The sequence below is a fragment of the Elgaria multicarinata genome, chromosome 2 (assembly GCF_023053635.1).
Source record: "Elgaria multicarinata webbii isolate HBS135686 ecotype San Diego chromosome 2, rElgMul1.1.pri, whole genome shotgun sequence".
NCBI classification, from domain to species: domain Eukaryota; kingdom Metazoa; phylum Chordata; class Lepidosauria; order Squamata; family Anguidae; genus Elgaria; species Elgaria multicarinata.
In genome coordinates, this window is record NC_086172.1 from 167,388,470 (window position 1) to 167,401,325 (window position 12,856).

The 12,856-nt window shown below is 44.4% G+C and overlaps 1 protein-coding gene across 1 annotated transcript in view; it reads left to right on the top strand.

The window, feature by feature from the left end:
- Window positions 1-12,856, top strand: part of LOC134393157 (60 kDa lysophospholipase-like) — a 94,997-nt gene that overhangs the window by 27,777 nt on the left and 54,364 nt on the right. The window contains exon 6 of the mRNA XM_063118119.1: window positions 1,020-1,146. Coding sequence (XP_062974189.1) covers window positions 1,020-1,146 — 127 coding nt within the window. The remainder of the gene's footprint in view (window positions 1-1,019; window positions 1,147-12,856) is intronic.

Sequence of the window (12,856 nt, forward strand, 5' to 3'; positions counted from 1 at the left end):
TAGGTGCAGGAAAAGGGGGACCTGTTGTACAAAATTATGCATGGTGTGGAGAAGGTAGATAGGGAGACATGTTTCTCCTTCTTCCATAATACTAGAACCCAATGAGGTGATCCCATGAAGCTGATTGGTGGGAGATTCAGGACAGATCAAAGGAAGGACTTCTTCACACCGTGCATAGTTAAACTATGGAATTCACTACCACAAGATGTAGTGATGGCCACCAATTTGGATGGCTTTAAAAGGGGATTGCATAAATTCCTGGAGGAGAAGACTAGTAGTCCTGATGGCTGTGTGCTATAGCCAGAATCAGAGGCAGTATGCCTATGTACACCAGTTGCTGTGGAACATGGGTGGGAAGGCTGCACCTGTTTTCTGCTTGTGGGTTCCTGGTCGACCATTGTGTGAACAGAGTGCTGGACTAGATAGACCCCAGCATGGCTCTTCTTGCGTTGATTTCCAGATGTTTTGGACTTCAACTCCCAGAAGCTCCTACCAACATGACCAATGTTCAGGAATGCTGGGAGTTGAAGTCCAAAACATCTGGAGATCTACTTCTTGCCCACCCCTATTTATTTATTGATTTATTGCAGTTTTATACCGCCCAATAGCCGAAGCTATTGGGTGGTTCTCCCCTGCTCTAATGAACCCCAAAACCGCACACTTTATGTTAACATCCTTTCTTTAACATCCTGGTCATCGGATCTGAGCCTCAAAGGTTCTTGACGAACCTTGAGGGCCACCAAACCTGCTCTTGGAAGGAAATGCCACAAGCAGTTCACTTACATTTAGTTTCAGTAGTCGAACACCAAAACACTAAGTGACAAATGTGGCACTTTTGAAGCATGCAAGGTATACACCACCCCAGCATAATCCTCATTATGTTTATAATCCTCTCTCAAATCATTCTCCTTATATTTAAAGAAAGAGTCAGACGTGCTTTTTTAAATATATATATATCTGTTGGATCTTTTTAATTACAAGGTTTCTATACTGACATGTTTCTTTTCTCGTCCTCATAGGTGTGCCTGTACTTTTATAATAAACTGTACAGGGGAAACCGGGTGACTAAGGTGGATACGGAGAGTTTCAATGCCTTTTCCTCACCTAACCTGCCTCCACTTGCAAATGCTGAGGTGGATATTACAAGTAAGCAACGCTGTGATTTCAGCACTCAGACTCCAATGATACCATTTGTAACCCTTTCCTGAACTGTTGCCATACTGGGTCAAGATTTTAAAGCTGCCTTTTCGTCTATTCACTGGGCTTTTCTTCTTGGTTTGTGAATACTCCTCACTGTTTCCTTGTACTCTGACGAGGATGATTCAGTTTAAAAAACGGCCTTTGAGTTCTCATTGTGTTCTTGCATGTACCCGAAACAGATGTGGGATGTAACCTATATGTAACCTATGACATATATGTCATCTTGTCATTTCTACTTACCTCATAGTAGACAGCATGTGGACCCTTGAGGGGAGGGGGAGTTGACCACCTACCATGCATTTTTGTTTACAAAACTGAACTGGCGGGCAGTAGTGGAGGCTGGTGGCTCTGTTTTTTAGTGGGACTGTGAATCCGCTCTGGGTTTCAGTCAGAACTCTAAAGGATCTGTCCAAGGTGCTGAATCCATTTGGTGGTGGTGGGATTAGGTTCAGCGCTTTCGATAGCTCTTTTACTTCTTGGTTCACTTCTTGTTTTGTTCTGGTCCTCAGGTCCTTGAGAAGTTGTAAAATCTCATCAGGTTGTTTTGTACATCCAGCAATGGGGGTTCGTTTATCACTTATGTCCCCAAGAGTCCCAAAAATATTAGTTGATGTTTTGACAATTAACAAACACTGATCTGCTATTGCATCAATGATTGCTATATTTACATCAGGCTGCAGTCCGGTAGTTGCCAGCCTCTCTTCATTTTTCCTCTCCTCGCATTCCTCATTTTTCCTCTCCTGGCACTCCTCGTTTTCCCTCAGAGGGGAGATAGCTCCTTTAGAGTTCTGACTGAAAGCCAGAGTGGATTCACAGCCCCACTGAATTTGGAGTCACCAGCCTCCACTGGCTGGTGCCAAGTGTTGTCTGAAGCAGCCAAATGCCGGGTTTCAAATGCCCATGAAGAGTCCGCAGAGTCAACTGGGCTGCCACTTAAAGTTTCAGGTGGGTTCATGCCCTCCCCTGCCAGTTACCGGGCTCCCCAGGTAACTCTTCTTCAAGTGCCCTCAGAATGATGGAACTCTTCCAATGGCCTCGTGGACTCTTCTGTATCAAATGAAGGGATACAGATATAACATAAGTATTAGCCTTTACTTGCTCTTTGGGGCTAAATGATGCGATGCATCTAAAACTTTTCTAACCAACAGGCTTAAAACTGAACATTTCTGTTTCTCCTTTAGAAAAAGACCCTAATATTAATAGGGACTGACGTGCAGCATAGAGGGGGATGAAGACAACGTTTCCCCCTGCTGTTTTTCTCCCAAAGCGCCATTTGGGGGGAAACAAATTCAGCAGGGGAACAGCATGAAGGAAGGATTAACCATCTTTCCCTCTTGCCGCCAGCCTGACCGGGATCAGCGTTTTTGTTTTCTAAAGAAAGAGATGTGGCCAGTTCAAAGCATGTTAATTACAAAAGCTTGTAACATAACATGGTTTGGTCCTGAAATTATGGGGCAGGCGTAAAGCAATAGGGTATATAAAATGTACACAAAACAGGGAACTGGCCAAGAAGTTTCTCTTGCTGGGTCACTGGCCAGTAATTATTATTATTATTTACATTACTATACCACCCGATAGCCAAAGCTGTCTGGACGGTTCACAAAAATCACTGATAATAACTTCAGTAATAATAATTTCTTTAATAATAACTTGGAAACATGCATTTAAAATGTTTACCCATGGAGTAAAAAGAGAGAGCTGAGCAATTTCCATGACGTAGTTGCTATTTGAGGTTTTTAGCGTTACATTCCAAAACAAAACAGAACGCCAAGTTTTGAGCTGTCAAACATTCTGCAGTAGGATCCAGTGTTTAAAGGGTGGCATTTTTACATAGATCATAGAATCATAGATCATAGACTAGTAGAGTTGGAAGGGGCTTATGAGGCCATCAAGTCCACCCCCCTGTTCATTGCAGGAATCCACCTTAAAGTATTCCTGACAGATGGCCATCCAGCTGCCTCTTGAATGCCTCTAGGTTGGGAGAACCCATGACCTCCCTAGGGAATTGGGTTCTATTGCCATACTGCTCTTACTGTCAGGACGTTTTTCCTGATGTCCAGCTGGAGTCTGGTTTCCTATAACTTGAGCCCATTATTCCATGTCCTGCACTCTGGGATGATCGAGAAGAGATCCTGGCCCTCCTCTGTGTGACAACCTTTCAAGTATTTGAAGATTGCTATCATGTCTCCCCTCAGGTGCCATGTTGGATCAGACCGACGGTCCATCTAGTCCAGCACTCTGTTCATACAGTGGCCAACCAGCCATCGGCCAGGGATGAACAAGCAGGACATGGTGCAACAGCACCCTCCCACCCATGTTCCCCAGCAGAGAGTTTCCCTGTGGCTGCTCTTTTCTACCTCTTCTCCATTATTCACGCTTCTCTTCTTTGCCATCACAGATTCGGAATTCTGCAAAAATTGTAGCTATCCAAAACGCTGATAGCAGGCCCACAATTAAAATATAGTGATCGAACACACTTAGAGACAAAATAAGCAGATTGGAATAATAGGGGGTGGTTAGGAGAAAATGTAGCTTTGCTGGAGCTGAAATTAGACTTAGGGTGCAATCCTAAAATAGGAAAAACTCCTACAATTCCCAGCATAACCCAGTCGGTCTAAACTTGCACAGGATGGTGCTCTTAGGGTTGAATATATAGAATGGGCAGCATGGTTTAGAAGCTTGCTGCTCCGGCAGCAATGTCCTATTCCAGGAAGCCTTTTTCCTTTAACAAGCAATCAGTCATAGAACGCATTTGTGCTGCAATCTTCTTGGGAAAAGAGTCGCCGCTGAACTAAGCATCTTCCATTTATTTGCTCCCAGAAGTCTTAACTTGCTGCTCCTACAGCCAGTCTAGGATGGAAGGTGCCAGGCAGACAGATAGGGAAGGGCGCTGTTACGTGTCTATTATTATATTTACTTATATCCCGCCCTTTCCCCAGTACTGGGACTCAAGGTGGTTTGCAAGATTAAAACATGTACAATTAAAACATATAAATATAAATTACAAAAGTTAAAAATAGAATTAAACCTACAGGTTAAGACCTTTCTCTTCTCCCAGGCGTTTAACAGCATTTCACAACATATGCTGTTTATTTTTAAGTGGACCCCAGAACTGTTGTTGTTTAAAATGGATACTGTTTTATACGGTTGTTTTTATATTTTTTGATGGTTTAAATTTTGTATCCTTTTTTTGAATGTCCACTGTTTTTAACTTTTGTAAACCACCCAGAGAGCTTCGGCTATGGGGCGGTATATAAATTTAATAAATAAATAAATAAATAAATAAATGCAGTAAAATTAAAAACATGTTAAAATTTTTAAAAACTGTAACAGGTTAAAAGGGGGGATCTAGTACATTAACACTGGTCCAATATAGTTCCAAAATCCAGAGGGAGAGGCGGGTAACAAATAAATAATTATTATTATTATTATTATTATTATTATTATTATTATTATTATTAGCCTGCTGAAACAAAAAAGTTTTTGCCTGCTTCTGAAAGTAGCACAGAGGGAGCCAGCCTAGACTCCCTGGGAAGGGAGTTCCAGAGTTTTGGAGTAGCCACCAAGAAGGCCCTCTCCCGCGTACCCATCAGGTGTGCCTGGGCTGTTGGTGGGACTGAGAGAAAGGCCTCCCCAGAAGATCTCAGAGCATGGGCAGGCTCATATGGGAGAAGACGGTCTTTCAGATAACCTGGACCCGAGCCGTAGAGGGCTTTCTATCAATTAAATGGAGGGTGAAGAAGTTCTTGAGTAGTATAATGGGACCGGAGACCAGGGTTACAGACTGTGAAGATTGCTGACTTTAAAAACAACAACACCCTGCATCACTTCCTTCCCATCAGCCATGTTTGTTTCAGACATCTTGAGTCTCTGCTTCAGCTTTTTGATGGCTGCCGCCTTTGAAATGATGCAATTGCCCATGCTGCATCATCTGTTGCGGAACCCGGGCTCCACTGAGCTCAACAGACAGGGCATCTCATTATGATAATGATGTATTAATTTAGTAGTCTTTTGGTTTTAGTTTAAAAAACTGGCTCTAAGAGATGTTCAAATCAAAGTAGGTATATTTGAACAGGTGAAAATGCGTCAGGAGGCTTTTAACAGAAGCCATAGCATCAGAATTGAACAAACAAAAATAATCTACTGGTAACAGAACTTGGTGGAGGGTTTTGGATATAAGTTGTTCCTGTCGGTAGATGTTTTGTGGAGAGAGATTGCCAGGTAGGGTGTTCCAGAGAGGAGCGGCCACCCCGGAGGAGGTCTTCCTCAGTGCTAGATCAGTACTGTCAACTTTCTTACTATCACCATTAATAACTTAGAGAGCAGTCCTATTGGGATGGCCTTAAGCCTCCGAACTCAGAGATTTATGGTCACCTAATACAGATTGGGAGGTGCGGCATAGATGATCTTCACCTCTTGTGTTCCTCCCACTCTGCAATTTAGTTAGATGGGCTTTTTTTTTTTTTGCCCATCTAGCTGAGGCTTTGTGGAGCAAGAAGGAAGAAAGCTGGGAGCGGAGCTGGGGATATGGCATAAGCTGGCTTCCCCAGTCCCTTCCCCTCCCTGTTCATTGGCACACACCTTTCCCTTCTCTCCAAACTCACCTTTTTACCTGTTTTTCCAGTGGAGGCTGGTGGCTCCGATGTCAGTGGGGCAGTGAATCTGCTCTGGGTTTTAATCAAAAGCATCCAGAATTCTAAAGGAGCTATCCAAGGTGCAGATCTTGGATAGCTCTGACTGGTTCTGGTTGAAACCTCCTGACATTGCAGCCACCAACCGCCACTGAGCGTTTTCCTGGTGTCACTGCAGGTAAGTGCCATGTGCTACCTCTAGTAGCTGAGGTAGTAAGCAACTGTACACCAGTTGCTTGAAAACATGGGTGGGAGGCTGCTGTTTCACTTGTGTCCTGCTTGTGGGTTCCTAGTCAACAGCTGGTTGACCACTGTGAACAGAATGTTGGGCTAAAAATGGACCCTCTGTGTTCCATCATGGCTCTTCTTATGAGGTCTTAAGGCAGAAGCAGAGGCCAGACATCCATCTGTAGGGAATATTCTGGTCCAGTATTTCCTGCATGGACCAAGGAGTTGGACTAGATGACTTGAAAGCCCCCTTCCAATTGATTACCTGGCAATACCCAAGTGATTTGTTTTTAACGTTTCAATCAAATTCCATTTTTATTTGCATTTTATCATGGTTACTTGCCTTGAGAGCCATTTTGGGCAGGATTTAATAAAAGGAATAAATTTAACCAGGGAACCGATGCTAAAATTCATTTCACGTATCTCACGGTAACAAACCTGGGTGTGTCATTCAGGGTATATGCAATAGGAAGCCATGAGCAATGTGATGCACGTTCTCGATGATCTAACTGTTTTAGCTTTTAAGGGTATACCTAAAACATCGTAGGTTCACACTTAAAATCTGTAATGTGTGAAGCGGTTCCAAGCAGTCCTGATTCAGTTTAAAACTGAAGTTGTTCCTAGGCAATTAACTGAAGGGTATTTCCAATGCAATAAATAATTATATAATAATAATAATAATAATAATAATAATAATAATAATAATAATAATAATTAGACAGGATGCTCTCTCTCTCTCTGACTTTAAAAACATGCATCATTTATCTTTCAGCAATTCTTTGCCAGGGGAAAGGGGGCGGTGTGTGTGTGTGTGTGTGTTCTCTGCCTTGCCTTTCTTCAAGAACTTCCACCCATAGGCTGCTGCACCTTCTCTACCTCTTGGCTTCCTCTCTGCATTCTAAATGAATGCTGCACAAACTTATGTAATGGAGTCTGGCTTGCTTTCAGCCCGGTGGGAAGAAAGCGTCGTTGTTTGTCTGGCGCTCCAAACTCACTGAAAGTTGCATTTCTGGTTTGATTTCATGAGGTGGAGTTCAGTCCATCCCTCCCCCCCCTTCCTTTAGGGAGGTGTCGCTTGCTGGAGCTATTGCACTCCTTTAAATGAATGAGTCCAAACCTGTATTGCAGCGTGGCTCCAATACGTTGCTTAACCCAAGCGCTACTGCTTTCTAGAACGTGCTTGGATTAGTTCAGTCTCTCCTGCCTTTGGACAGCGTTGCTTTTATTGCATGCAACAATAGCCTTACACGGCTTGGGACCACAATACCTGACGGAACGCCTCTCCTGACATGAACCTACTCGTATACTGCGCTCAACATCCAAGGTCCTCCTCCGGGTGCCTACTCCGAGGGAAGCTTGGAGGATGGCAACAAGGGAGAGGACCTTTTCTGTGGTGGCCCCCCAATTCATAGAATCATAGTATCATAGAATAGCAGAGTTGGAAGGGGCCTACAAGGCCATCGAGTCCAACCCCCTGCTCAATGCAGGAATCCACCTTAGAGCATCCCTGACAGATCATTGTCCAGCTGCCTCTTGAAGGCCTCTAGTGTGGGAGAGCCCACAACCCCCCTAGGTAACTGATTCCATTGTCGTACTTCTCTAACAGTCAGGAAGTTTTTCCTGATGTCCAGCTGGAATCTGGCTTCCTTTAACTTGAGTCCATTATTCCGTGTCCTGCACTCTGGGAGGATCGAGAAGAGATCCTGGCCCTCCTCTGTGTGACAACCTTTGAAGTATTTGAAGAGGGCTATCATGTCCCTGATGACATGGAACAATCTCCCTGATGAGGCCTGCCTGGCGCCGACATTGTTATTTTTTCGGCGCCAGGTCAAGACTTTTCTCTTCTCCCAGGCATTTAGCAATATGAAATTAGCCTGGGTTTGTTTTGTATGTTTTTGTGTGATTTTCAATTTTTGTTTATGGTTTTTAAGTGTTTTTATCCTACGTAAACCACACAGAGAGCCTCGGCTATGGGCCGATATACAAATGTAATAAATTAATATTAATAATAATAATAATAATAATAATATAATAATGAGTGCAGGGCTCGTTTGCAAGATCCTCAATGGCTTCTGCTTTTTTTGCACAGCCTAAACGGTCTCTAGTGCCTCAACAGATACACCTGCTTCTTGTTGTTGCTGAGTCTTTTGAACTAAGAGCCTCATGGAATCTTCATATAGACGTTTCTGCTTGTTAAGCTTCTCGCTTTTATCACAGACTCATAGAATAGCAGAGTTGGAAGGGGCGTACAAGGCCATCTAGTCCAACCCCCTGCTCAATGCAGGAATACACCCTAAAGCATCCCTGACAGATGCTTGTCCAGCTGCCTCTTGAAGGCCTCTATCTGTCCCGAGGAGGGTGTTTTCTTACCCCTACTTGATTTGTGTCCCCTCCAAAGAGACTTAACCTGTCTATGTAGCCAGGTGGGTACCGGTTTCCCCCATTCACCCAGGAGGGTTGTTCTGTGCCTTTAATATCAGCCGGGCATGCAGAAGCGAAACAGGCGAAGTCTTTTTAACTCTGTCCAAGTGCCTGCTTAATTACCGCATGTCAGACTGCTGTTGAAGGCATAGAAGTAGAGCCAGGGAAAAGGTGGCAACTCCCAAATTTGCTTCCTGGTGCCATCACCTTCTGTTGACCTTGTTTCTTGTGACTTGCTGGTTCCCGAGCCTCATGTTTCCTGGAGTTGTGTGATGAGCGAGGAAGAGGCAGCGATCCAGAGAAGCTGAACAGGCCAGCTGTGGCTTTTGAGGGTGGTTCTCTAAAGCCATCCAAATTCTCTCAAGGAGAATGTTGTGTCCGCTGACCTGGGACCCTTGGAAGTAGGAATTTGGTTCCACACAAGACTTAGGAGATAGTTGTTTATTTTAGGGTTCTTTCCTTGCAGGTAGCCACATTTGCTAGTCTGGTACAAATCCTGGGATGGATTATCTGTGTTTAATCCAGGTCATTCAGAAACTGTGGCCTGGCAAAAGGAGTGGGCCTTTCACAGACTCTACGGAGAGTTCTAATAAGAGTGGTTCTCCCAAGTTGACAGATGGGCCAGCCAGGGCAAGTAGGAAAACCTAAAAGAAAAACAGCTTGTTCTGGAATTAATTCCCACACGTACATTTCATGACCTGTTGTTGACTGCAGCCCTGAAGTGGTGGCTTACATCAGAAATCTAAGACCAGACCAGAAATTTCACGATCGCTTGACATCATCGCAGACACGATGCCGTTTAGAAGAGGCCATTAACATGTTCAACTCTGAGTCATCAAATGATCTAGTACTGACAGCCTGTTTGCCAGCCCTCGTTTTGCTCTTGGAGAAACGTTGCTGGGTTATTTTCCTCTTTGATGTGGAGATGCTCAATGTGCCATTGTCTAGGCTATTGTGCCATTGTCTTGCTCTCCAGATGTGTTGGCCTACAAGCCCCATTATTCCCAGTTAGACTGGCTAATGGCTATGCTGGCTGGGAATGATGGGAGTTGTTGTCCTACTCATCTGGAGGGCACCAGGTTGGGTCTATGTGCTACCTCCAGTAGCAGAGGCAGTAAGTCTATGTACACAAGTTGCTGGGGAACATGGGTGGGAGGGTGATGTTGCACCCGTGTCCTGCTTGTGGGTTCCTGGTTGTCAGCTGCTTGGCCACTGTGTGAACAGAGTGCTGGACTAGATAGACCCTTGGTTTGATCCAGTAGGGCTCTTCTTATGTTCTCATGGTTTAGACTGAACTATGATATCATTTTTTTCTGTTCTGAAAAAACGCAGCTAGTAGTTAAGTAAGACAGAGAGGAATTTCCTCAACCTTTATCAAATAGGGATGTTGCGAGCTCCCGGCTGAGCCCAGGAATCTAATGGAATCCTCCGCATCCCCCGGCGAGCCTCGGCAGCCATCAGTCCTCGCTGCTGAAATTGTGCACTTTCCCCACTGCATTAACAGTGACCATAAAGGCCCCATAAACACCCTGGGGGGAAGTGCAGAATTTTGGCACCGGGGGCAGACGGCTGCCAAGCTGAACCTCAGAAGAAGCTCATACATCTGATGACAGAAGAGTGAATTTACCCACCCCTATCCAAGCACTTAGGCCCAGGTAAAGGTGGCGTCTCTCAGCAGCATTGCCAGGGCTGAACTGGGAGCTTTGTAGGAGACAGTGGCAGGGCCCTGGCTCCTGAAAACACCTGGCTCCCAGGGCCAGGTGAATTCTGGGATGTGGGATTCGTGTCCCAGCTCAAGCTACTTGAAATTTTCTTTTCTGACCAGTAAGCCCCAATGGAAGAGGAAACGTGGAATCAGACTCATGGTGTAGCGGTAAATTTTGAAGTGCAGGTACTCATCATGAATGTTCCCATAGCCATGCCCTCAAGGAGTCTCCAAAGATGCTGGCCACTGTGTTGTTCTCCCTCTTGCTCTCCTTCCCTCCCTCTGACTGGGTTCACACAACACGCCAACCCACACTTAGAAGTTAGTTGAGTGTGGGCTAATGTTGAACTCTGGGTTGTTTGTTGAACTGTGGTTTAGTGTGTTGTCTGAACCCAGGACATTTTCTTCAGGGTGGCTTGTTAACCATGCAGTGTGGCTTATTGTTCTCAAATAGGCCACCTTGAGAACCCATGGTTTGTTGTTGGTTTGTTCAGGGTGGTTAACAAGCCGCACTGCATGGTTAAGAAGCCACCCTTTGGAAAAGTATTTTTGCTGGAAAATTCTATTTCTGTCTCAGCGACTGTGAGGATTGCAGCTAAGCTCAGAGAGAACAGGGAAGCGTGACGCGGGTGGCAGATGATGTCAGCATCCCTGCTAAAGAAAAAGTCACAGCGCTCAGTCCCTCTGAGTTCTGCCTCTACTACACCCCAGCTCATGGTGTGAGACCTGTGACTCCAAACAGCCTCTGAGCAGTTTTGTTTCAGCACTTGAAAATGGTAAACCAGTTTTTGGGTGTGCATGTAGCTAACTTTTATCAGTGTATCTTTTAAGTATGGTCCTAAGGCTGTGTAATCTCCTGTAAGATCTGCCATCTTCACTGAGAATATAAAAAGCGGTGTTATCCCAATCCGGGCCAATGGTCCATCTAGCTCAGTATTGACAGTGCTGATCGGAAGCAGCTCTGCAAATTTAAATTCGGGAGCCTTTCCTCGCCTGACCTGGAAGATGCCAGGAATTGAACTTGAGAACGTTGGCTTTCGTAGCATGTGCTCTTCCACTGAGATATGGCCCCTACCAAGTAAACGTGATTTCACAAGAGCCAGATCAGTTATGCACTTATCTCAGTTCTTTCTGATGAGGTTTATATTTTCATTTACATAATGCAGAAGAGGATCATCAGTGAGAGTGAATCTCTTTTACAAAATCAGCCTGTCCAAGTCAGAACAGGTTGCTTGAAGTCTAATGCGTTGCACCAGAAAACATTCTACAAAAAGGATTGGCATTTTAGCCAGATCAGATTTCCTATTTGGAAACTGAGATAGATAGATATAGATATAGTTCTCATGCTTCGTGCCATTGTGACAATGCCTTCACTATGTATGTTCTGTCCCCACTCAGATTTAATTTCTGGAGAGTTTGGAGAAGAGGCTGCAACCCTTCAAATGGTGATTCCACCACATGAATGCCACATGCCAACACAGCTCTGTGGGGACAGCATCCCCCAAAGATAAAGCAAGGGCATTATTTTACCTGGGACAGGTACCAGGAAACAGGATTCTCCCTGGTAAATAGATCAGTTGGTTTATATTGACTTACAGAAGGGTGCTAAGCAATAGAGAATTCTATTGAAAGTCCATAGTTGGTTATGAGTTTGGGTTAAAATAGTCATATTTTGTAGATAAACATCCTCCTTTAATATTGTTATTATAATTAATCATAGAATCATAGAATAGTAGAGTTGGAAGGGGCCTATAAGGCCATCAAGTCCAACCCCCCCCCTCCGGCTCAATGCAGGAATCCATCCTAAAGCATACCCTTACAGATGGTTGTCTAGCTAACCTCTTGAATGCCTCTAGTGTGGGAGAGCCCACAACCTCCCTAGGTAACTGGTTCCATTGTCATACTGCTCTAACAGTCAGGAAGTCTTTCCTGATGTCCAGCCGGAATCTGGCTTCTTGTAATTTCAGCCCATTATTCCGTGTCCTGCACTCTGGGATGATCGAGAAGAGATCCTGGCCCTCCTCTGTGTGATAACCTTTTAAGTATTTGAAGAGTGCTATCATGTCTCCCCTCAATCTTCTCTTCTGCTGGCTTCACATGCCCAGTTCTTTCAGTCTCTCCTCATAGGGCTTTGTTTCCAGACCCCAAATCATCCTGGTTGCCCTTCTCTGAACACGCTCCAGCTTATCTGTGTCCAAGTATGGTGCCCAGAACTGGATGCAATACTCAAGATGAGGCCTAACCAGGGCGAAATAGAGAGGAACTAGTACCTCATGCGATTTGAGAAACTATACTTATTAATGCAGCCCAAAATAGCATTTGCCTTTTTTGCAGCCACACCGCACTGTTGGCTCATATTCAGCTTGTGATCTACAATAATTCCACAATCCTTCTCGTTTGTAGTATTGCTGAGCCAAGTATCCCCCATCTTGTAACTGCATTTGGTTTCTATTTCGTAGATGTAGAACTTGGTATTTATCCCTATTAAGTTTCATTCTGTTGTTGCAGTGTATGCAGTGCGTTTTTCAGACAGGCAGAACTCCAGAAACTCTTCTAAGAGAACGGATTGCCCTCTTTGATTGACTTGTTTTAGATTTGGACAAATCTCTCTTCAGTGATCGATGTCAATGTATGTCATCTCAAAGACTAGTTTTCAGGCTTTTCCAAAGTT